The sequence below is a fragment of the Mizuhopecten yessoensis genome, unplaced genomic scaffold (genome assembly GCF_002113885.1).
Source record: "Mizuhopecten yessoensis strain PY_sf001 unplaced genomic scaffold, ASM211388v2 scaffold4723, whole genome shotgun sequence".
Lineage (NCBI taxonomy): Eukaryota > Metazoa > Mollusca > Bivalvia > Pectinida > Pectinidae > Mizuhopecten > Mizuhopecten yessoensis.
Genome location: NW_018405689.1, coordinates 14,616 through 40,618, shown reverse-complemented (window position 1 = coordinate 40,618; position 26,003 = coordinate 14,616). Strand labels below are relative to the sequence as shown.

Sequence of the window (26,003 nt, the reverse complement as noted above, 5' to 3'; positions counted from 1 at the left end):
ATATTCTAGGGGTGCTGAGAGGGAAAGTGAGTGGAACCCCTGGAGTATCGAGGATGGACATCCATACATTCTATAAGATAGCTGATATATACGTATACAACTTACATTATGAAACCAGTAATAACAGACAATCAGATCATCACACAAATAAATGAAATTTTATCAGATAATGTTCAGCAGCTTGTTCTCTAGGCAGATATTGCAGTGATTTAACTTTCAGCCTCAGGTTTTGACCTGGGGTTTGAGCTAGACGTCTGTCAGCGGATTGCTGCTATATAATCTCTGTATTTTGTTGAGAGAAAGAGTATGTGAATATGTACAGAAAAAAACCCAAAACAATGATAAATAACATATATAACTGTACAAGGCATGTCATGTAAATAGACAAACATAAGTATTCTGACCTCAAACTGCTGGTATTTCTCGCCACTTGGGATGATGAACATCTGTGTACCGACAGTGAGCTGATTGGTGAAGTGCATAGCTATTTTGATGGTAGATGAGGAACAGACATCAACGTTGAGGAAATCATCACCCGATTTCACCATCACAGCACAATTACATGTTGCCTTGAAACACTTTGTAAACACCACACGCACCTGTAAGTATAGTATTTAACAAGAATTTTGTTTTTGTGAACAAAAACATATGTCTCCCCTTATTAGCCAATAGAAAAACTACGGTATATAAAATTAATAAAGGGCCATATCGCTTTATATAGTGGGGCACGAGACCCGAATTTAGAATTTGACACTCCTACTTACCCAAGATACATTAAAGCTTTAGCATGTTTGGTCAACGTAGGTGAAACTAGAACACTGACAGGTCAGGAAGGGCCCCGTCTTGTGGCAATATATCACCCATAATCATCAAGACAAACTAGAACACTGACAGGCCAGTAAGGGCTCCGTCGTGTGGCAATATATCCCCCATGATCATCAAGACAAACTAGAACACTGACAGGTCAGTAAGGGCTCCGTCGTGTGGCAATATATCCCCCATGATCATCAAGACAAACTAGAACACTGACAGGTCAGTAAGGGCCCCGTCTTGTGGCAATATATCCCCCATAATCATCAAGACAAACTAGAACACTGACAGGTCAGTAAGGGCCCCGTCTTGTGGCAATATATCCCCCATAATCATCAAGAAGCAATCTGCCCATATAGCTGAGCTTGACGTTTGACATTTGGACTTCAAAACAAATTGCAAGGAAGCAAAATATACATTTTACATGTACTATGATGTGAGTCTTGTTTCCTTCCACTTCCATATTTGCTGGGCTAACAGAAATGTAAATACCGGTGCAATACTCATTTGTTAGCTTTGATTTGTTTTATTTCACCTTAAATACCTCCCCCATCAAGAGCCAGGGTCAAAGTAAGAGATCCACTTTGTCTTTGACCTTTGGACCCAAATGACCTTGACCTTTAACCTAGTGACCCTGATCTTGGGTCAGTTGACTCATTCTTCAATTCCGACCAACTTTGCTTCATAATATCATAACAAAATGTTCATCAGTGAAATATTCAAAACTTGACCTTGACCTTGAACCTTTGGAACCCGTAACCTTGACCTTTGGTCAGTTTACTCCGTGTTAAGTTCTGAACAACTTTGCTTCATAATAACATACAAAAAATGTTCATCAGTAAAAAGATACCATATGTGACCTTGAAATTGACCCATAGACCTTGACCTTAAGTCAGTTGACTCCTTGTTAAGTTCTGAACAACTTTGCTTCATAATGCCATAACAAAATGTTAATCAGTGAAAAGATACAAAATTTGACATTGACAATTGATCTAGTGACCTTGACCTTTGGTCAATTGACTCCTTGTTTAATTCTGACCAACTTTGTTTCAAAGTGTCAAAACAAAATGTTCCCCAGTGAAAAGATACTGAATTTGACATTAACCTTTGACCCAGTGACCTTGACCTGAAGTCAGTTGACAATTTGTTAAATTCCAACCAACTTTGCTTCATAATGTCATAACAAAATGTTCATCAGGGAAAAGATACAAAATTTGACCTTAGACCCAGTGACCTTGACCTTTGGTCAGTTGAAACCTTGTTTGATTGTGACGGACGGACGGATGAATAAGTATAGGGCACCCGCATCTTCGATGTTGGGCATAATAACATGGAAGTTATGCCGTGGACAAACTTCGGTATTAAAATTAAATAAAGGGTCATTACTCTGTATATAGTGATGCACGAGACCTAATTCTAGTGCACTGCACACCTTCTGTGGGTGATGCAGGTATACTTCAAGTTTGATTAAGATATCTTTAATGGTTTAGAAGTTATGCCGTGGACAAACTTTGGTATTAAAAATAAACAAAGGGCCATAACTCTGTATATAGTGGGGCATACAATCTACACTGCACACCTACTGTGGGTGATGCATGCATACCTAAAGTTTCATCAAGATATCTTTAAAGGTTTAAAAGTTATGGCCCAGACAAGTCCGATTAGAAGAAGAAGAAGAAGATACAATATGTCTCCCTTCATTTGAAGGGGAGACATGATAACTGCAAGTACAATGCTTACTGACCGTAATTAACAACATTTTGACTTCCATTTTCAAGCTATTATATCAAAATTGATAAGAAATTGGCAAATAAGTTGTGGAATTAAAAGTTGTTTGCATTTAAAAGTTACTTAATGGTGTAGGCTACAAAAGTCACATTTTTACACTATGTATTCAGCAGGCAGAAATTACTTCTCTCATATATAAACCTTCCATTGTATTGTCCAACACTCCTAGAGTAAAACCAACAACAACCGTGTCAAACACTTGTACGTAAAGACTGGCTAGCAACAATAAGGAATATTTTACATAAAATCAAGACATTCTTGTAACTCCAAAAACTTTTTGAAATTATTATATTGCAGAATGTATTTGTCTTAAACTCAGGCTGACAACAGATAATTTCTAATGTCCATCTGGTAGGGAAACATAAACATTTGTTTCCCCAAGATTACTGTATACCAGTAAACTGTTGTCCAGCCAAACATGTGCCCTTCGTTGATAAAATTGATGTCTACCCACTGTTAACTCTGCCCTTCACATGTATAATAACTATATATGGTATGCTGTCTACTTATATTCACTGTCTTGATGAATTGGCCCTCATTACAGAGGACGAAAAAGGTAAAAATTGACACTATGGTGAACATTTCCTGGTATAGAGTAATACTGTCCCTCAGAGGTGCAAGACAGGAAACATGACAAATTATTCTGATGTCATCTTACTGAAAGTGATTATTATATGTTTAATGAGCAGGTCATTACATTTAAAACAACTGTATCTACTATTTTATCTGACTTAAAGCTCATCAGTTCCTTGTCCCTTGGACATTTACACAGACAGTTTCATACCTCATACGGTAATGTTGTGTGTCTGTACAGAACAAACTCTCCTTGGTAAAAGTTCTCATAATATCTGGAAAATAAAAAAAGAAAACATATAAATTCAAGAAATATTATTATTCTTGAAAAAAATGAATTGGTTGATGGTACAGGGCAGACCCCATTGGAGGCATGTTTGACCGAAGGGTAACAGGAGGTTCAAAATCTGTCATGGCAGTGTATTGTATCCTTGAACAAGATACTTTATTCTGTTTGATAGAGTCTACTCAGCTGTAAATGGATATGTGGTTGGGCAGAAACTCTTGAATGCTAGCTGTGAGCGCTAAAATGGCAGAACAAGCTGTATGCTCCCCAGGGAGTTGAGAAAGATATTGGCTGATTGCAAAGGCCCTATAACCATGGATACTAATTTGTGAACCACTATGAGACGACTTAGTTTGGAATAAATTGGTAAATAAGAACTGTAAATTATTTATAACACCATGAGATAAGCAGTAACGTATGCCCCCTCCCCTAACACTACTTCATGTCAATACATAGGGTCAGTAGAAAGGTACAAATCTGTTCAATTATTTTCCCATAGATAAAATAGAGCAGAAATACATAAACTACCCATAAATAAAGAAAAGCCATACAGATTTTGGATATCTTTGAAGCAACAAACATAATTTTTCTGTGTGTTTTAAAGTTTTTTTTGTATCCTTAAAACAAATCAGTTATTGCAAAGGTATAGAATAACTATTTGTTTAAATTTTAGTCTTCTGATGTACTTTCTCAGATGACATACATAACACGTGAAAATGTGGATGAATGATAAAAAAATTCTACAATTTGTAGTAATTACAAACCAATTTCTACTTTTTAATTACTTTTCAATAGTAATTAATACTTGGCCAAAAATATGTGACAATCAAATGTAAATTACTGTACATATTATAATACCACCTGACCAAATGTAAGATGAACCACTGAGTCAATTTTGTTGATATATGTTATATAATACTTACAGTTTGTCAAATGTCAGTATGTGAGGATCGTTGATGGAGGTACAAACTGACCCCTTTTTATCCCCATCTATGACAACAAACTGAAATATAAAAAAGATAAATTTACTATCAACAGGACAACATCTGTAAGACATATATGCCTCGACTCCCATGCAAATGAGTATTCTCACATTTGGCCTTAGGATACAATTTGATCACAGTCTATAACAAATGAAGATTGAGTGATGTCACTGAATTGGTTGTTGTTAAATGATGTCACTGAATTGGTTGTTAAGTAATGTCACTGAATTGGTTGATATTGGATGATGTCACTGAATTGGTTGTTGTTAAGTGATGTCACTTAATAAGTTGATGTTGAATGATGTCACTGAATTGATTGTTGTTGAGAGATGTCACTGAATTGTTTGATGTTGGATGATGTCACTTAATTGGTTGATGTTGAATGATGTCACTGAATTGGTTGATATTGAGTGATGTCACTGAATTGGTTGATGTTGAGAGATGTCACTTAATAGGTTTTTGTTGGGTAATGTCACTTTATTAGTTGATGCTGAGTAATGTCACTTGATTGGTTGTTGTTGAGAGATGTCACTTAATTGGTTGATGTTGGATGATGTCACTGAATTGGTTGATGTTGAGTGATGTCACTTAATTGGTTGATGCTGAGTAATGTCACTTGATTGCTTGTTGTTGAGAGATGTCACTTAATTGGTTGATGTTGATTGATATCACTTAATTGTTTGATGTTGGGAGATTTCACTTAATTGGTTGTTTTTGAGTAATGTCACTTAATTGGTTGATATTGAGTAATGTCACTAAATTGGTTGATGTTGAGTAATGTCACTTAATTGGTTGATGTTGAGTGATGTCACTTAATTGGTTGTTTTTGAGTAATGTCACTTAATTGGGTGATGTTGAGTGATGTCACTAAATTGGTTGACAAATTTCTATGAACAGTTACAATGACCTTGAAACCCTGAAATACAAATGATTGTGATGTTTACTCATACTTGACCTTCATATCATAACATTTCAAGACCCTACCTGAGTACCAGTACATAACCTTTTCGATACAGTGTGTATACACTCTTTATTGATAGGCAAATATTTACAATTTTGTCACATCGTTGTACCGGTAAACAATTCAAATACGCATGTTTAATATGTACATTGTTTGTGAATAAAGTAAAACTTTTGATAGGTACATTAAAAAAAATTGGCCAATGTAGGGAACAGAGCATATAAAATCCGCTCCAAACAACGTATGACAAGATTGGACAGACAGAGGGAGTGTAACCTCTATTCCCCTCCAGTGTCATCTCACTTTAACTGTAGTCTACTATAGGATTTAATATGTAATTCTTTAGCACCAAATAGATGTTCATATTTAAAATAATAACGTATTAAATTTCAGTTTTCAGAGCCAAGTCACCAAATATTTCTTTACAAATGCCAAAAATTTCTGATAAATGTTGGTACCAGACACTGGCTGATAAATAAATACGAATAAGTCATATGGCTACAGTGTACCTACCTGATAGGTGGCAATCTTTCTGACCAGCACAGAAATGTCATCTTCATATTTAGTAGCGGTCACCTCGACTTCAACAGTCTGCTCCCCATCATAGAGTCCATCACTGACCGCCACAAACGGCACACTGACCTTCGTGGCCCAGTTGTCTGCTGTGAAGTTATGACCACATAGCCCTGCAGTGCTGTAGTCCCCGATCACCAGCTGAGGGATCAGGCTGTTGTCTGCACACCTACATAGATAATATGTTTTGATCAGTTGACATATGATGTCATTAGTTGTCTTATTAATTGTAATTCTCTAATAAAGGCTATGTGTGAAGATGGTATATGTGAACTAGGACTTATATGAATAGATTTATGTCTGTATCGAAACATTACTACGTGTACCTTAATAAGGGCTATGTGTGAAGATGATATATGTGAACTAGGACTTATATGAATAGATCTATGTCTGTATCGAAACATTACCACCTTAATCAACATGTACTTGAGTTGCATCCTTTGCTAACACGACATGAAAACTTACGTGCGCATTGTGTCTTTGCCGGTATGGACTATCACCATGGAGATGACCACATGACATGAGTTTTTATTACATTTAGTGGCAGGGTCCTCTTTCAGCACAAACTCGATGATCTTAGCCTCGCCTCCCTCCACGATACGTATCACATCAGATGGCAATGTATACTACAAAATTATGTGCACAAACATCAGAAATAGGATATAACCTACACAAACATTAGATGTATGAATCATGTAATATTGAACTGCTTTCAGTTGGCATTCATGGGCAATATGAATACCAACTGGACAAAAGCAAATTCATTGAAGAGGGGCTAGCGCCAACTGAAAGCAGTTCAATACTTATATTTACCATTTTTTGAATCTGTTTATCTCATAGGAAATTCAATTATACTTATCAATATTCAACATCGAGTTCAAATTGTGTATGTATCTTATATGCTTTTGCCATGAATAGAAGAGCGATCGCCCAGGGAGGGTCAGAGGTATCCAAAGTATCAATTATGACATCATAATAACTATGACATCAAAAATCAGATGATGGCATTCATATCCTAAATGAATGACATCTGAATGTGGTAGAACAATATAGTGGAATTATGGCAAAAAATGGTAAGTATAATGTACACAGCCATCAGGGGAAGGAGACTGATTTCATTTTATAGTAAAATTGCTTCAAAGTAAAGTTGGAGTAAAAAAATGAAACTCAGAAAGTGTGACGTATAAGTAAGAATAGAAATAGCATGCCTCCCTCAGACAGGATAGGCAGATAAACGAATATTAAATACACTGGCAAACCCATACCCTCATGAAGTATTTACCAATTATCAGTAAAATTGATATAAATCAAGCGTTAATTAAAATTCCAAAATAAAGTTCACCATAATATACAAAAACTTAATTATATAGTGAACAAGAGTTAAGTATTTCTCTTAACCAATTGATGAGGTCCATACAACTGACAGATTAGCAAATGTATCATCCTGTTCCTGTCATAACACTTTCAGTCACCCTGACAACATACAGTGTCTACCAAACCAGATATCTGGTTCTCAGTACGCCACAAGATGTCATTTTAACAGTTAGGTTATTTTACACCATAGGATGTCATTTTAACAGTGTTTATTTTTTACACCATAGGATGTCATTTTAACAGTGTTTATTTACACCATAGGATGTCATTTTAACAGTTAGGTTTTTTTACACCATAGGATGTCATTTTAACAGTGTGGTTTTTTTTACACCATAGGATGTCATTTTAACAGTTTTTTTTTTAACACCATAGGATGTCATTTTAACAGTGTTTTTTGTACACCATAGGATGTCATTTTAACAGTGTTTATTTACACCATAGGTTGTCATTTTAACAGTGTTTTTTTTTTTACACCATAGGATGTCATTTTAACTGTGGTTTTTTTACACCATAGGATGTCATTTTAACAGTGTTTTTTTTTACACCATAGGATGTCATTTTAACTGCGGTTTTTTTACACCATAGGATGTCATTTTAACAGGTTTTTTTTTTTACACCATAGGATGTCATTTTAACAGGGTTTTTTTTTTACACCATAGGATGTCATTTTAACAGTGTTTTTTTTTACACCATAGGATGTCATTTTAACAGTGTTTTTTTTAACACCATAGGATGTCATTTTAACAGTGTTTTTTTTACACCATAGGATGTCATTTTAACAGTGTTTATTTACACCATAGGTTGTCATTTTAACAGTGTTTTTTTTTTTTACACCATAGGATGTCATTTTAACAGTGTTTTTTTTTACACCATAGGATGTCATTTTAACAGTGTTTTTTTTTACACCAGAGGATGTCATTTTAACAGTGTTTTAACACAGAAACATGAGGTGTCTTGTGTAGTTACCTCTATAGCAGGCATTAGTTGACAGGTCAGGTCTACACTAGCTGTGACACTATCCAGGATGGTCTGCATCTCCGCAATCTCACTATTCCCACAGGTGCTCCACTCGGTAAACAAGTACTGCATTGTCTTCTGATATTCTCTGAATCACACAAATGATAGAATTATAAAGGTTTGAGATTTCACTTATTCCTATCTCAAATGCAGGCGTTGATTGCATAATTTTACAGCAAATCTCACAAATTGCCTTTTATGATCTGCTTTTGTTTAGTGACATAATATATAATAATAATTGTTTTTATACTGTCACATCATTGTCTTTAGAAGAGCATGTGTCTCGTCTTAAGGTTCCTGATCCTACTGTAGACACACCACTACAGAATTCAAATGTATTTTTTGCACAAACTGTTTTCTGTCCTTTATTTCATCTTTGGATGTCACTGTAGCATGAATGGGCCAAGAACTGCAGTTGACCAGGTAGCTGAGTTGGTTAGAGCTGGCCGACTCCCTTGCTATCTACCTTCACCAGGCTTGGCCAAGCACTACAGTTGACCAGGTAGCTGAGTTGGTTAGAGCTGGCCAACTCCCTTGCTATCTACCTTCATCAGGCTTGGCCAAGCACTACAGTTGACCAGGTAGCTCAGTTGGTTACAGCTGGCCAACTCCCTTGCTATCTACCTTCATCAGGCTTGGCCAAGAACTACAGTTGACCAGGTAGCTGAGTTGGTTAGAGCTGACCAACTCCCTTGCCATCTACCTTCATCAGGCTTGGCCAAGTACTACAGTTGACCAGGTAGCTGAGTTGGTTAGCGCTGACCAACACCCTTGCTATCTACCTTCACCAGGCTTAGCCAAGTACTACAGTTGACCAGGTAGCTGAGTTGGTTAGAGCTGGCCAACTCCCTTGCTATCTACCTTCACCAGGCTTGGCCAATCACTACAGTTGACCAGGTAGCTGAGTTGGTTAAAGCTGGCCAACTCCCTCGCTATCTACCTTCATCAGGCTAGGCCAAATACTACAATTGACCAGGTAGCTCAGTTGGTTAGAGCTGGCCGACTACCTTGCTATGTACCTTCACCAGGCTTGGCCAAGTACTACAGTTGACCAGGTAGCTGAGTTGGTTAGAGCTAGTCAAATCCCTTGCTATCTACCTTCACCAGGCTTGGCCAAGCACTACAGTTGACCAGGTAGCTGAATTGGTTAGAGCTAGCCAACTGCATTGCTATCTACCTTCATCAGGCTTGGCCAAGTACTACAGTTGACCAGGTAGCTGAATTGATTAGAGCTGACCAACTCCCTAGCTATCTACCTTCATCAGGCTTGGCCAAGCACTACAGTTGACCAGGGAGCTGAGTTGGTTAGAGCTGACCAACTTCCTTGCTATCTACCTTCACCAGGCTTAGCCAAGTACTACAGTTGACCAGTTAGCTCAGTTGGTTAGAGCTGACCAACTTCCTTGCTATCTACCTTCACCAGGTAGCTGAGTTGGTTAAAGCTGCCCAACCCCCTTGCTATCTACCTTCACCAGGTAGCTGAGTTGGTTAGAGCTGCCCAACCCCCTTGCTATCTCCCTCCCCCAGGCTTGGCCAAGCACTATAGTTGACCAGGTAGCTGAGTTGGTTAAAGCTGGCCAACTCCCTTGCTATCTACCTTCACCAGGCTTGGCCAAGCACTAAAGTTGACCAGGTAGCTGAGTTGGTTAGAGCTGACCAACTCCCTTTTTATCTACCTTCACCAGGCTTGGCCAAGCATTACAGTTGACCAGTTAGCTCACTTGGTTAGAGCTGACCAACTCCCTTGCTATCTACCTTCACCAGGCTTGGCCAAGCACTACAGTTGACCAGGTAGCCAAGTGGTTAGAGGTGGCCAACTCCCTTGCTATCTACCTTCATCAGGCTTGGCCAAGCACTACAGTTAACCAGGTAGCTGAGTTGGTTAGAGGTGGCCAACTCCCTTGCTATCTACCTTCATCAGGCTTGGCTAAGCACTACAGTTAACCAGGTAGCTGAGTTGGTTAGAGCTAGCCAACTCCCTTGCTATCTACCTTCATCAGGCTTGGCCAAGTACTACAGTTGACCAGGTAGCTAAGTTGGTTAGAGCTGACCAACTCCATTGCTATCTACCTTCATCAGGTTTGGCCAAGCACTACAGTTGACCAGGTAGCTGAGTTGGTTAGAGCTAGCCAACTCCCTTGCTATCTACCTTCACCAGGTAGCTGAATTGATAAGAGCTGACCAACTCCCTTGCTTTCTACCTTCATCAGGCTTGGCCAAGCACTACAGTTGACCAGGTAGCTGAGTTGGTTAGAGCTGACCAACTCCCTTGTTGTCTACCTTCACCAGGTACCTGAATTGATTAGAGCTGACCAACTCCCATGCTATCTACCTTCATCAGGCTTGGCCAAGCACTACAGTTGACCAGGCAGCTGAGTTGGGTAGAGCTGACCAACTCCCTTGCTATCTACCTTCACCAGGCTTGGCCAAGCACTACAGTTGACCAGGCAGCTGAGTTGGTTAGAGCTGGCCAACTCCCTTGGTATCTACCTTCACCAGGCTTGGCCAAGCACTACAGTTAACCAGGTAGCTGAGTTGGTTAGAGCTGACCAACTCCCTTGCTATCTACCTTCACCAGGCTTGGCCAAGTACTACAGTTGACCAGGTAGCCGAGTTGGTTAGAGCTGGCCGACACCCTTGGTATCTACCTTCACCAAGCTTTGCCAAGCACTACAGTTGACCAGGTAGCTGAGTTGGTTAAAGCTAACCAACTCCATTGCTATCTACCTTCATCAGGCTTGGCCAAGTACTACAGTTGACCAGTTAGCTGAATTTGTTAGAGCTGACCAACTCCCTTGCTCTCTACCTTCATCAGGCTTGGCCAAGTACTACAGTTGACCAGGTAGCTGAGTTGGTAAGAGCTAGCCAACTCCATTGCTATCTACCTTCATCAGGCTTGGCCAAGTACTACAGTTGACCAGGTGCTGAATTGGTTAGAGCTGACCAACACCCTTGCTCTCTACCTTCATCAGGCTTGGCCAAGCACTACAGTTGCCCAGGCAGCTGAGTTGGGTAGAGCTGACCAACCCCCTTGCTATCTACCTTCATCAGGCTTGGCCAAGTACTACAGTTGACCAGGTAGCTGAGTTGGTTAGAGCTGACCAACTCCCTTGCTATCTACCTTCATAACAAGAGGTACATTGGACCTGTATCACTCATCTGGTTTTATATTTAAGTCATTACAACTGAATGCATTAGTACATTTTTATATGAAATTTCCCCAAGACAAGATCTATGTTTGAACTCAACTGGGACCACAATATCTGACTTTCAACTAATCAGAGGCCTCCATTGAGTTGCCATGTTAACAGATTTTGAAATAAGTAATATGTCATACTACAGGGTGTAATTAGACAATACTTTAATTTTCATTCAACTATAAGCTTTTATAAACCTAGAAACCAATTTTTAACAATTTATGAAAACTACACCATAGAATATGATAATCTAGCTGTACCATTTCTTAGGACCGCAGGGGTCAAATCAACCTCATTCAATTAAGAAATGTTTGTTCTTCCACAATAATGTTTTTGACCAACTTTTGTACAATCCACTCAGGCAATAAGGGGGTATTAGCGTTGTAAAGCAAAATATTAGACAATTTTCCTCTTTGGGGCCCGGTCTTCCTAGCCCCAGGGGTTGAACCAGTCTCATTTATTTAGGAAATGATTGCCCTCCCCCAATGAAGTTTCAGAGCAAATTTGGTTGAAATCTTCTCTGGCATTTAGCAGGAGATGCGTTTTAAAGCAAATTTAGCTAAGTTCATCTTCAGGGCCGCGCCCCCCTGCCCTCAGGGGTCGAACCAACCTCATTTATTTAAGAAATGATTGCCCTCCCTTAGTGACGCTTCATACTAAATTTGGTTGAAATCTTCACTGGCGTTAAGTAGGAGATGCGTTTTAAAGCAAATTTAGCTAAGGGCCCCGTCCCCCTGGCCCAAAGGTTCGAACCAACCTCATTTATTTAAGGAATGATTGCCCTCCCCTAGTGATGCTTCAGACAAAATTTGGTTGAAATCCTCTTTGGCGTTTAGGAGGTTTTAAAGACAAGAGGTCCAAGGGCCTTAGCGGTCACCTGAGTTATAACATAGGTAGCTTTATTTTATTGTTTAGATGTGATGTGGAAATCAGCATGTAAACTTAGTGATATACATTCGTGTGACCGCACAACGCACCAAAAACACTGTGCGCACACCGTGCATACATCGTTCACACACCGTCCGCACAATGTCCACACATGGTGCGTACAACTGTGCGATTTAACAATTGTTCGCCCTGTTGTGCGCGTCTCTCTCTATGCACAACTGTGCAATTTGGTACAATTTGTTGATCAATATTACGAAATGAAAAAAATACGGAAGGCTCGTATACAATAATGTATACTGTATATATCACTGTAATTCTTTCATCTCTATAATTAAGATTATGTACAATTTTATAATGCGTGTAACACAGTATACAGTGACCGTTAGACTGTCAAGAATTGGTTTGGCTCCTCGGTAACAGAACAGGTAAATAACAATTGCCTTTGTCTGACACATATAGAGCTGATATGTGATACCACAGACTTATGACCGTTATGAAAACACAGCTTGGTCTATAGCTCCCCTTCACCTGGTTTTCACACCTTGGCGAGTTACGTAAGTGCCCCGGGCAGGGGAAAACTACGGTCCAGGTTCAAAAAGGCTATGTTTACCTGTGTTGCCGAGACTGTGTTGTAATTTTACATGTGTCGATTAAGGTCCTTTAAAAACACCGAAATCACCATTTAAGAATTTAAGAAAGTATAGGCAGAAAGATAAACTTATAGATGTAGCTTGAATAAACACGAAACCGTATTTATTGTTAAGCCATTCCTCAATTTACACCAACCGCGATTGTTATCGCACAACATTCGTCGATCGTCCGCACAAATGTGCGCAAGCAATGATCATCGTATTTTTTATCGTTCGCAGTTCGTGCACACATTGTTCACACCCCAAGCACACACCGTTCACCCACCGTGCACACATCGTGCGCACACTGCACATCGTGTAACGTTGTGCAATCCCACAACTGTACAATACTTGTCATGTCACCAAAGGATAAGAATTTTAAAATATTGGTAAATGTTCCTTTTGGGGGCCCCACCCTAGCCCCTGGGGATGGGGCAGGAATTCCAATGTAATACAATGTAATATCCTCATCCACCAAAGAAGATTCTGACCAAGTTTGAATAATTTCCTGCTGAAAATGGATAAAATATACCCAAAAGTGTTATTTCCCTAAATAAACTACATGTATAGTAAAATTTACCCCCTCCACAAGGGGGAACGGATGGCTCAGGGGTCCTGAAATTTACAATTTAAATAAAGCTCCTGATGATCTTTCTATCCATGCACTGATATTGACTGTAGATAACCTCTGATCATGAGTCTGAAGAAGATTTTTGAAATATTGGTATTTTTTCCCTTTGGGGCCCACCCTGGCCCCTAGGGTTGGGGTAGGAATCCCAATTTTACATTTAAAACCATCTTCCTCCAAGGATAATTCTCACCAAGTAAGAATAATTTCCCACAGAAAATGTGTCAAAATATACCCAAAAGTGTTGTTTCCCTATATAAACTATAGTAAACTTTACTCCCTCCCCAAGGGAGAATGGATAGCTCGGGGGTCCTGAAATTTACAATTTAAATAAAGTCCATGATGATCTTTCCATCCAAGCAGAGAAAATCACTGTAGTACGGCTTGAGTCTGGAGAAGAAGATTTCTGAAATATTGGTTAATTTTCCCTTTGGGGCCCCGCCCTGGCCCCAGGGGTTGGGGTAGGAATCCCAATTTTACAATTGTGTAGCCTCATCTACCAAGGATGATTCTGACTAAGTTTGAAAAAATTCCATCCACTGGTTCTTGAGAAGAAGTTGAAAATGTGAAAAGTTTACGCATGACGGACGACGACGGACGGAAAGTGATCGGAATAGGTCGCTTGAGCAAACCTCGGGTGACGACGGATGGCGGACGCTGCGCCATGGCATAAGCTCACGATGGTCCTTCGGACCAGGTGAGCTAAAAATTGTGTAAGATTTTGTCTAGCCCTCCGTAAAGCCCTGGTTTATATGGATAAATTTAATATGAACAGGGTGTAGTAATTGATTCATTAGAATTGGTATTTAAAGCTACACTTCAGACTTTGTTAAAATTGGGGAAAACATTTCATAAATCCATTGGTTTACAAAATGAAAACTTACGTGCAGATGAGGTCCGAAGACGCCGAGGAATGGATGGTGGTGTTAAACCCATAAATAGAGTCCAATGCTAGCTGTCTCTTACACACAACCTGTATAGTACACATAGACTCCTCAGCTGTCAGCAGCCGACTCTGTAGAGCACGCATTTTATCCCCCGTTAACACTGAACAGGTACTGGATACTGTTGTCAACTCCTTTAAAGTCAGCAGCACATTGCTACAAACAAGATAACTCTATGACACAAATAGAAAGTCATCAATTCTTAATCAGGACTTGAATTCTAAACCATGGCTAACTGATATATAGTTCATCCTCTCCCCCTGCCCCCATACAAACAGTTGAATAACAGTCAATTGTGGTGCATACTTGTATAAGGTAATGACAATGTGTAGAAACTCAAGTTTCATAAAAGTCTGTTCAAGATTTTATGAGCATTAATCTTGATTATTTATGACAATGTATGTTAAAATAATGTGTGAAAAGTTTGTGGGGAAACAAAAAAGAGCTTCAATGGTTTTCTTATTCATGTTTTACACATTTATACACTTCTGTTAATGTTGAAACTTGGTAAGTAAAAGCAGAAACAGTTAATTGTTTTAGAATTCTTAACAATTAATCAAAAATATGTATTACAATACATCTCCAGCATACACGCAGGGATACACACATAGGGAGATATTAACCAGGTGGAATGGGACTAGTAGTTAGCGCCTGATAAGGCAGCTCTTGCGAATTCCTGGAAATTGTATTGTCTAATGTAAAAACTAATTGTATTGATTGTATAAATAGAATATCTATGTACTGTAAAGCGCTTTAGAGTGGCTTAAGTTAGCTAGATAGGGCACTATATCAAATGTTGTATATTATATTATTTATTATTACAAAAAATGGCCATATCTTCAATAAGAAAAACTAAGATGCGTAAGTACATGATGACCTGATCATGTGTAAGAAGTTGTACAGACAAATAGGCAAACAATAAAGCATTAAAGGGCAATTACTCTATTAAAACTCATGCTGGAAATAAAAACAAACCTATGTTAACATAGCAAATGTTGACAGAAATACATAATCCAATAATAACACTGGTGTTGTGACAGGTAGGAAAGTGATTTAAGATGAGACAATAAAGAGACTTTAAGGGGTACACACATTGATATAGGGGGTGACAATGTATCAGAGACTTTAAGGGGTACACACGCTGATATAAGGGAAGACAATTTATCGGAGACTTTAAGGGGTACACACGCTGATATAAGGGAAGACAATTTATCGGAGACTTTAAGGGGTACACACGCTGATATAAGGGAAGACAATTTATCGGAGACTTTAAGGGGTACACACGCTGATATAAGGGAAGACAATTTATTGGAGACTTTAAGAGGTAAACACGCTGATATAAGGGGAGACAATGTATCGGAGACTTTAAGGGGTACACACATTGATATAGGGGGAGACAATGTATCGGAGCCTTTAAGGGGTACACACACTGATATAAGGGAAGACAATGTATCGGAGACTTTAAGGAGTACACACGCTGATATAAGGGAAGACAATGTATCGGAGACTTTAAGGGTTCCACACACTGATATAAGGGAAGACAATGTATCGGAGACTTTAAGGGGTACACACGCTGATATAAGGGAAGACAATATATTGGAGACTTTAAGGGGTACACACGCTGATATAAGGGGATACAATGTATCGGAGACTTTAAGGGGTACACACATTGATATAGGGGGCAACAATATATCGGAGACTTTAAGGGGTACACACACTGGTATAAGGGGAGACAATATATCGGAGATTTTAAGGGTTCCACACATTGATATAAGGGATGACAATATATCGGAGACTTTAAGGGGGACACACACTGATATAAGGGAAGACAATGTATCGGAGACTTTAAGGTGTACACACGCTGATATAAGGGGATACAATGTATCGGAGACTTTAAGGGGAACACACACTGATATAAGGGGAGACAAAATATCGGAGACTTTAAGGGGTACACACGCTGATATAAGGGAAGACAATGTATCGGAGACTTTAAGGGGTACACACACTGATATAAAGGGAGACAATGTATCAGAGACTTTAAGGGGTACACACATTGATATAGGGGGCGACAATATATCGGAGACTTTAAGGGGTACACACACTGATATAAGGGGAGACAATATATCGGAGACTTTAAGGGTTCCACACATTGATATAAGGGAAGACAATATATCTGAGACTTTAAGGGGTACACACACTGATATAAGAGGAGACAATATATCGGAGACTTTAAGGGTTCCACACACTGATATAAGGGAAGACAATATATTGGAGACTTGAAGGGTTCCACACACTGATATAAGGGGAAACAATATATCGGAGACTTTAAGGGTTCCACACACTGATATAAGGAAAGACAATATATTGGAGACTTGAAGGGTTACACACACTGATATAAGGGAAGACAACCACAGTATTTCTTTAACAATAATCAGATAATGAACTGCATTTCATTCCCTGTTAAATCAGACAAAAACTCTTTAAAAATCCAAAATTTATGTCACAAAAAGGCACTCCATTTCAACATAACTAATTCAATTTTGAAGGGAGACAACTCTATTCAATGGGAGACAAACCTGCAGAAGACAGTGCTGTAGGCATTGGAAGCCTCGATGACCTTAGTGAGAAGGCTGATCACAATCCGACTGTGGATGAGGATATCACAGGTGGGAGGGTCTACAACAGTCAAGGTCACATGATCATAATACTGTCATGTGATCTTTAGATCATGTGACAACTAATCCTCTATATTATATACTTTTACTCTTTAACATCAGTCTATCTAACATCACTTAATTCCATTATACTCACATTACCAGCTTAAATCTTCCAAAAGATTTAACATTTGGTCATCAACTCAGCCAATAGAATAATGATATCATTGTTATGTATTCAAACGCAATCTTGGTCTTTGTATAGTATAAATGTTGACCAAATATCAACATAATCTGGTCATATCGGGTTTAATTGTTGTGGAACAGGTGTTGTGTTACATTGTGTTGTGTTATATTGTGGTGAATGTGTTGTGTTACATTGTGGTGAAAGTGTTGTGTTACATTGTGGTGAATGTGGTGTGTTACATTGTGGTGAATGTTGTGTGTTACATTGTGGTGAAAGTGTTGTGTTACATTGTGGTGAATGTGGTGTGTTACATTGTGGTGAATGGTGAATGTGTTGTGTTACATAATGTGTTGTGTTACATTTTGGTGAATGTGTTGTGTTTTATTGTGGTGAATGTGGTGTGTTACATTGTGGTGAATGTGTTGTGTTACATTGTGGTGAATGTGTTGTGTTACATTGTGGTAAATGTGTTGTGTTACATTGTGTTACATTGTGTTGTGTTACATTGTGGTGAATGTGTTGTGTTACATTGTGGTGAATGTGGTGTGTTACATTATGGTAAATGTGTTGTGTTACATTATGGTAAATGTGTTGAGTTACATTGTGGTGAATGTGTTGAGTAATATTATGGTAAATATGGTGAGTTTCATTATGGCAAATGTGGTGAGTTTCATTAGGTAAATGTGGTGAGTTTCATTGTGGTAAATGTGGTGAGTTTCATCGTGGTAAATGTGGTGTGTTATGTTTTGGTAAATGTGGTGTGGAAAATGGGGGGGGGGGGAGTTTCACTGGTAAATGTGGTGTGTTTTATTGTGGTAAATGTGGTGTGTTCAATGTTAAAATTGTTAATTAGTTTTTATTTACCATCATAGACCATGTCTCCTGGTTCATTACAAAGGTGACCATAACAGCAATAGGTTGTCTTCTTGCCCTTTGTCCCCGCCTTACACTTGTCAGGAGCAACACATCCCTTTGTGATCTTGTCTTTCTCAACCACAGTCTGACATGCCTGGAAATTATACATCATGTCAAATACATCATACTTTCTAAATTCTAGCTATACATGACAATGTATCATGTGTTTACATGCATTGTACTTTCAAAGTTTTAATTATACAATGTATCATGTGTTTTCTTATATTGTTTACTGAGTTTTAATTATACAATGTATCATGTATTTAAATACCTATTTGAGATACATGTACACTTACCTGTTGTGAGGCAGAGCAGATGGACAAGCCTTGATTACATTCACCGTTTGATTTCTTCTTTTTGCAATAGTAGCATGTCATTCCTGTAACCATTCATAATAAAACATTATATTTTTTGTCAATTCTTCAACTTTGATCAATTAAAATGTAGTTAGAAGGTGTGTGTTTGTGTTAAGACCCTGTGGTCAATCCTACAGTATTGTTGCCAGCAAAACTGTAAATATTTTTATGACTGGGATCTTGGCCATTATTAACCAAGTCATATAGTTGAGATCTGGAGAATGTTTAAGAAGTACATCTGAACACACTTAATTCCTTTGTAAAGTCCCATCTCCTCCAGCTCCAGCGGTGATATCAATTTATCATATACAAAATATCATCATCTTTTCCAAAAACTCACAGAATGAACCAGATCCATAAGACATATTTACAGAGTACACGCACTTGCAAATCTAATCAACAAGTCTACCATCATAAACATGGTATAATAAATCCAGCATTATACCCACCTTGACATTTCTCATCGGTGATGCTGTATAGGTCCCCAATGACCGACTCCACCATTCTTATAAGAGCCTTGGGTAAGCCAGAACTAGGCAGCTTGTCTGTCATACAGCTGTATGCATCCGCAATATCATTACAGGATGCTGAATTGTCCCAAACTTCAGGTGATCCAGAGGCGGGCTTGCTCTCAGACCCAGAGGGTTTCTTGCTCGCAGACCCAGAGGCTTTCTTGCTCCCAGACCCAGAGGCTTGCTTGCTCGCAGACCTAGCAGACCTAGAGGCTGACTTGCTCCCAGACCCAGATGCTTTCTTGCTCCCAGACCCAGAGGCTTTCTTGCTTGCAGACCCAGAGGCTTTCTTGCTCCCAGACCCAGAGGCTTTCTTGCTCCCAGACCCAGATGCTTTCTTGCTCCCAGACCCAGAAGTTTCTGGTGCAACTGCATTTGGCTGTTTGGTCAATATTTCCTCAACAATGTCAATGTATTTGTAATAGCACACCTGTATGTTGTCCTCACAGGTAAGGAAGGAAATCTGATTGTGTAGGGCATTCAGTGTTTGTTGAATTGACATGACATGATTACTTGGGCAGTCAGTAGACTTGGTATTGATACAGTCCCATGCACTTGAGAATGCACTGCAAATAGAGGCTCTCACAATAAAAACTTTTTGTATATAAACAGATTTGTACCAATTCAAAGAAGTGCAATTATTGTAACATTTCTACAATAGAGATATTGAATTCTAATCAACTTGATATATAATAGGACAGCCATAACCTCCACTGCCCTTGTGTAAAATACACAAGGAGTTTTGTTGCTAACTCAAGATAGTGATATGTGTTTTAAAAATGGCAATGGAATTCTTCTGTAAGTAAAACCAGATTAATACCTGTTTATTGTATCAATCAATATACCTTTTCTATGTGTTAAAGTTTATATTTTATCTTATGATTCATACATGTTTGATAGCAAATTCAGCAGGATAACACTTAATACAGTTAATTTAAGATGAGAAGTTGTATTGTTTCAGTGCTAAAATAGAACTGCCGCCAGAAATCCAGATTTATACCTCACCTGTGCCAAGAATTGCAGGAATAGTTCTTTCTATTAGTTTTTAGACAAAGGGGCATAACTCCAATTTATATACTTTATTCATATCCCCTTGATCATTTAAATCTTTGCTGTACTTAGACAGAAGTAGTGCAAACAGCTTTTGAAAAAAGAGGGCATAACTCTACAAATAGGAGAGATAACTCTAATTTATAAACTACTTTATTAACATTTACACCTTGTAAGGGTTCTTTGTAGCAAGTAAAATTTGAATAGGTGCAGTACTGTGGAAGGAACTTAATTCACCATGTAAATCTTTTGTATACCAAGTACCATTCTAATCGGTGCTGCATGTTCTTAAGAAGGAAGAGTGTGAACGCTGTTGTGTGTCTACAGACAGACAACCTGATTTCAGTATCCTTTCCCCCTCCCCTCCCCCCTTTAATGGGTATAAAAAGAGAACCTCTCCCACACTACAGCCAAATTAAGTGATATTCCATCAGTTTAACTTACACACAGAGCTGGGCATCTTCAACGGAAGTCAACATCAGTTCCCTAACCACATTCACACAAGCAGTCAGTTCAGTGTATTTACAAAGATCTTCTTCTTCCTGGCAGGGAGATCTTATTTTAGTGGGGCAACCACTCACAAAGGGAGCAAACTCTTCCAATGCAGTCTTAGCTTGGTCCTCAACCGCGGTCAAACATCCACTCACATTATCCGCAAAACATTGCACAGATTTTGAATAGGATCTGCAAATTAACAGTGAAGGTATCAGTTTTTTTTTATATATCTGATCATTAACCCTTTCACCACTGTAGACCATAATGGACTCATCCAGATCAATGCATGGTAGAGTATACTCAAGTTACAAAGGGGTGATAGGGTTCACAAAATATTTTTTCAAACAATTATTTAAAGAAATATTAAGTTCTTATAACACTGAATAAATCTGAACAAGCAAAGGAATTTCAGAAACAAAAGCTGTAACTAACTGACACAGGCTATTCCTGATTTGTATAAGGCAGGTGACAGGTACATGAGGGAGGGATGACAGGTTATTCCAGTAGTTGTAAGGGAGGGGTGACAGGTTATTCCAGTGGTTGTAAGGGAGGGGTGACAGGTTATTCCAGTAGTTGTAATGGAGGGTGACAGGTTATTCCAGTAGTTGTAAGGGAGGGGTGACAGGTTATCCAGTAGTTGTAAGGGAGGGGTGACAGGTTATCCAGTAGTTGTAAGGGAGGGGTGACAGGTTATCCAGTAGTTGTAAGGGAGGGGTGACAGGTTATTCCGGTAGTTGTGAGGGAGGGGTGACAGGTTATTCCAGTAGTTGTAAGGGAAGGTAACAGGTTATTCCAGTAGTTATAAGAGAGGGTGACAGGTTATTCCAGTAGTTGTAAGGGAAGGTAACAGGGTATTCCAGTAGTTGTAAGGTTATTCCAGTTGTAGTAAGGGAGGGATGACAGGTTATTCCAGTAGTTGTAAGGGAGGGGTGACAGGTTATCCAGTAGTTGTAAGGGAGGGGTGACAGGTTATTCCAGTTGTAGTAAGGGAGGGATGACAGGTTATTCCAGTAGTTGTAAGGGAGGGGTGACAGGTTATTCCAGTAGTTGTAAGAGAGGGTGACAGCTTATTCCAGTTGTTGTAAGGGAGGGATGACAGGTTATTCCAGTAGTTGTAAGGAAGGGGTGACAGGTTATTCCAGTAGTTGTAAGGGAGGGGTTACAGGTTAATTAAGTTGTTGTAAGGGAGGGATGACAGGTTATTCAAGTAGTTGTAAGGGAGGGGTGACAGGTTGTTCCAGTAGTTGTAAGGGAGGGGGGACAGGGGATTCCAGTAGTTGTAAGGAAGGGGGGACAGGGGATTCCAGTAGTTGTAAGGGAGGGGAGACAGGTTATTCCAGTAGTTGTAAGAGAGGGTGACAGATTATTCCAGTAGATGTAAGGTTATTCCAGTTGTAGTAAGGGAGGGATGACAGGTTATTCCAGTAGTCGTAAGGGAGGGGTGACAGGTTATTCCAGTTGTAGTAAGGGAGGGATGACAGGTTATTCCAGTAGTCGTAAGGGAGGGGTGACAGGTTATTCCAGTGGTTGTAAGGGAAGGTAACAGGTTATTCCAGGAGTTGTAAGGGAGGGGTGACAGGTTATTCCAGTAGTTGTAAGAGAGGAGTGACAGGTTAATCCAGTAGTTGTGAAAATATTAAACATTTTACCGGGCATATAAAAACATGTTTTCTTATTCAAATGATTCAGCTTGCTATTAATGATTATTGTTATATTGTACATCTTACTCTCTTGTTAACCATATGACATAAATGTGATCTACTCACGAACAGATACTGCCTGCTCGACTGAAGGGGGACGCTATATTCCATCTCAGATCATCGAAACACCTCATGGCATCTGCTAAGGCGCACCTGGAACCATCAGACGTTACTGTGATATCTATACAATCAGCAGGTTTCTCTGTCACAGGTGGGTCCTCAATAATTTCACACTGATTTCCCATCAGGCATTCCAGTTCTTCAAACGTTTTCTGTACAGACTGCTTTTTGGTAGCACCACATCTATATAGATAGCGGGTCATACAGTCTCTGCTCCTCTTGTACACACTAGAATTACAGAAAACATTACTTAGAATGGGACAAGGCAAAGGTGACTGACATAATTCAAGTTTGGTATTACTGTTAACCAGCGTAGCTTGCCCCTTTCACCCATTTGGTTCAAATGTTTCAACTAGCTGAACCTGAAAAGAAAACGAGAGGCTCAGATCTGCACCCAGACTGACCTTTGGAAAATTTGGCAAATGGATATTGAAGGGTCAAAACGTGCCCTGACCTGAACTAAAATGCTGACTATTAAAAGTTTGCACTAGTTCTGCATAAAACAAGATTAATTCCACGTCGAATGTAAAATGAACACGCAAAGACAGGTTTGGGACTTAGAAAATCATGGTAATTTATTACGCAATAATATGCAATGAATACTTATGCAAGATAAGTAATATTGTGCAATAATATATAATCGCCTAAACAACGGAAGATGACATATGTGTATGGTCATACAATGACCTTGACATATGCCCCGCACATGAACCCAAAAGCTGTTCAAGTAATATATATAAATACAAGTAAAATTACCATGGTTCTCCTACTATAGCTACATGACCTAAACTACAGAAGATATAACTGAAAACATGGGAGGGAGGGAGGGAGCCAAGGGAATTGCCACCAATATGTCATTTGACAAAGTCTGTCATAAAGCAAACAATTAGAATAGAATTGCCACATACGTGTTGCTGGGTCAAAGCACAGCGGGACTCTGGCATTTGAATTTGAAAAACCAAGCCACCCCTGCAACTGATGCTGACCGCTGGTCAGTTGAAGCTGATTGGTCAGTAAGCTGAAGGGGCGCCCTATGGGGGTGTAAATGAGAGGCTCACTGCAGGGTAAAGTGGGCCTATTATGTGAGATAGCCTCTCAAGCACTTGGCTCCCTCCTCCTTGAATTAATACACAATGAACAACTTAATTATCAAGTTGATTCACATGCATAATTGTAGATGTCATTAAATTCAGACAAATTATCTTGATATATTGTTATTTTTTTCTACAAAATTCTGAAAACTGCATTTTAAGTTCAGCACAGTACTGTTCAAAGTGAGTTCATTTATCATGGAGAGTATTTCTGCGCCACCTGAACTGTTCCAACCTGGATTCTTGTAACTTGCTATTCAGAGCATTCTTTTTATTCGATCTTTTATCAAAGTTGGTTCAGTATGCATAGAAATCTCAACGACGACATCTTCCAACTTAGGGAAAAGTTTGGAACAACAAACATATACACTGTTTTTACCTGCATACGTCGGGGTCATCATTCATGGAAGATGTGTGATCCAACATGGCAGAGTTCTGTCCAATAAGGAAGCCCAGTTCATTCATGCATTGAACAGCCTCAGGAGCCGAGCAAGTGTAGACGTTCTCCTCACACAGTCCTGTCATGTGGAGTCCTGTCCATGCCAGATAACGCATCATATCAAAGTGCTGATCTATGGTTTTAGAGCAGCCTACAGTTGCTGATATCACACACCTACCTAGACTGGTAGAAGGGGAACCACACAGATGCTGCTTGTCTGTATCACCAAGGAAGGGAGCAAACAGACTATAAGTTGTCCACGTTGTCATACAGGTCTGGGCAAGGCCAAGATCACATGTACCCTGGTCATCCTCTACAACAAAAACTAACCTTCATTGCTTCCAAAACTATACACCATGGTAAACAAGCTGATAACACAATTATATGTGATTGTGGTGGCACAAAACAAGTAGACTTTGCTGGTAGGGGGATCCCCAACCCTAAGAAACCAAACTTTGTGTCACTGCAATCCACGTGCTTACGACATCTGTACCGTATTATTTTTGTTATTTAGAAATAGTTGGAAAGTCACGTTACATATTTTAAGTTGGGCTAACTATTTAAACCTGAACATATATATATGTGTGTTTTTTAGATTATATAGTCATTACGGAATTACTATAGGTACTGACAATAAAGTTAATATGTTGTCATTCATTCCCTCCTGCCAAAATCTTTCCCCGTGATCAATATAACATGGACCCCATTGGAAATAAGCTTTCGAGCTTTCATGGGCTATCCTCAGGTTTATAGATCAATGTTTGTGTTGTATTAATTGTATAAATATAATTACCTATATCTTAAAATCAGTTATGAATTTTAGTTTCATATATAATATAATATTTTAAGATAATACAATATTTTATTACTGACGATAATTTAATGCATGTAGGTTCATTAATATTTGAGCGTCCGGAGAGCTTGTAGGAAGGGGATGCCCCAATCACCTGCTCCTTGGACTGCCCCAAAAACCTGTGATATTCTGTTTAANATTATATAGTCATTACGGAATTACTATAGGTACTGACAATAAAGTTAATATGTTGTCATTCATTCCCTCCTGCCAAAATCTTTCCCCGTGATCAATATAACATGGACCCCATTGGAAATAAGCTTTCGAGCTTTCATGGGCTATCCTCAGGTTTATAGATCAATGTTTGTGTTGTGTTAATTGTATAAATATAATTACCTATATCTTAAAATCAGTTATGAATTTTAGTTTCATATATAATATAATATTTTAAGATAATACAATATTTTATTACTGATGATAATTTAATGCATGTAGGTTCATTAATATTTGATCGTCCAGAGAGCTTGTAGGAAGGGGATGCCCAATCACCTGCTCCTTGGACTGCCCCAAAAGCCTGTGATATTCTGTTTAATATTTTTAGTAATATATATGTATGTTGTACTGTAATATGTATGTCAACTGTCATGTTACATGTGATGTCTATGATCTATTTCCTGAAATAAACATTATTATTAAGGCCCTGTATTTGATGTACAGTTAGGTATGTTAAAACTATACATCATGGTAAACAAGGCCGTTTATTTGATGTACAGTTAGGTATGTTAAAACTATACATCATGGTAAACAAGGCCGTTTATTTGATGTACAGTTAGGTACCATGTTAAAATTATACATCATGGTAAACAAGGTNCACTGTAACAGTTGGATTGATTTTCTGTAGGACTAGGCTAGGTTATACTGAACCAGTTAGATTCATTTCCTGTAGGACTAGGCTAGGTTAAACTGTAACAGTTGGATTGATTTCCTGTAGGACTAGGCTAGGTTACACTGTAACAGTTAGATTGTTTTCCTGTAGGACT

General features: G+C 38.8%; 1 protein-coding gene across 1 annotated transcript in view; it reads right to left on the bottom strand.

Moving 5' to 3' along the window:
• Positions 1–24,502, bottom strand: part of LOC110449625 — a 40,130-nt gene extending 15,628 nt beyond the window's left edge. Inside the window, exons 1-14 of the mRNA XM_021496602.1 lie at positions 24,111–24,502; positions 22,587–22,868; positions 20,770–21,009; positions 19,213–19,841; positions 18,704–18,786; positions 18,357–18,501; positions 17,228–17,327; positions 14,592–14,807; positions 8,315–8,453; positions 6,440–6,600; positions 5,915–6,143; positions 4,381–4,460; positions 3,383–3,446; positions 405–599 (exon numbers count right to left, since the gene is read on the bottom strand). Coding sequence (XP_021352277.1) covers positions 405–599; positions 3,383–3,446; positions 4,381–4,460; positions 5,915–6,143; positions 6,440–6,600; positions 8,315–8,453; positions 14,592–14,807; positions 17,228–17,327; positions 18,357–18,501; positions 18,704–18,786; positions 19,213–19,841; positions 20,770–21,009; positions 22,587–22,868; positions 24,111–24,439 — 2,892 coding nt within the window. The 5' untranslated portion in view covers positions 24,440–24,502. The remainder of the gene's footprint in view (positions 1–404; positions 600–3,382; positions 3,447–4,380; positions 4,461–5,914; positions 6,144–6,439; positions 6,601–8,314; positions 8,454–14,591; positions 14,808–17,227; positions 17,328–18,356; positions 18,502–18,703; positions 18,787–19,212; positions 19,842–20,769; positions 21,010–22,586; positions 22,869–24,110) is intronic.
• Between the last annotated feature and the right edge of the window lie 1,501 nt (positions 24,503–26,003).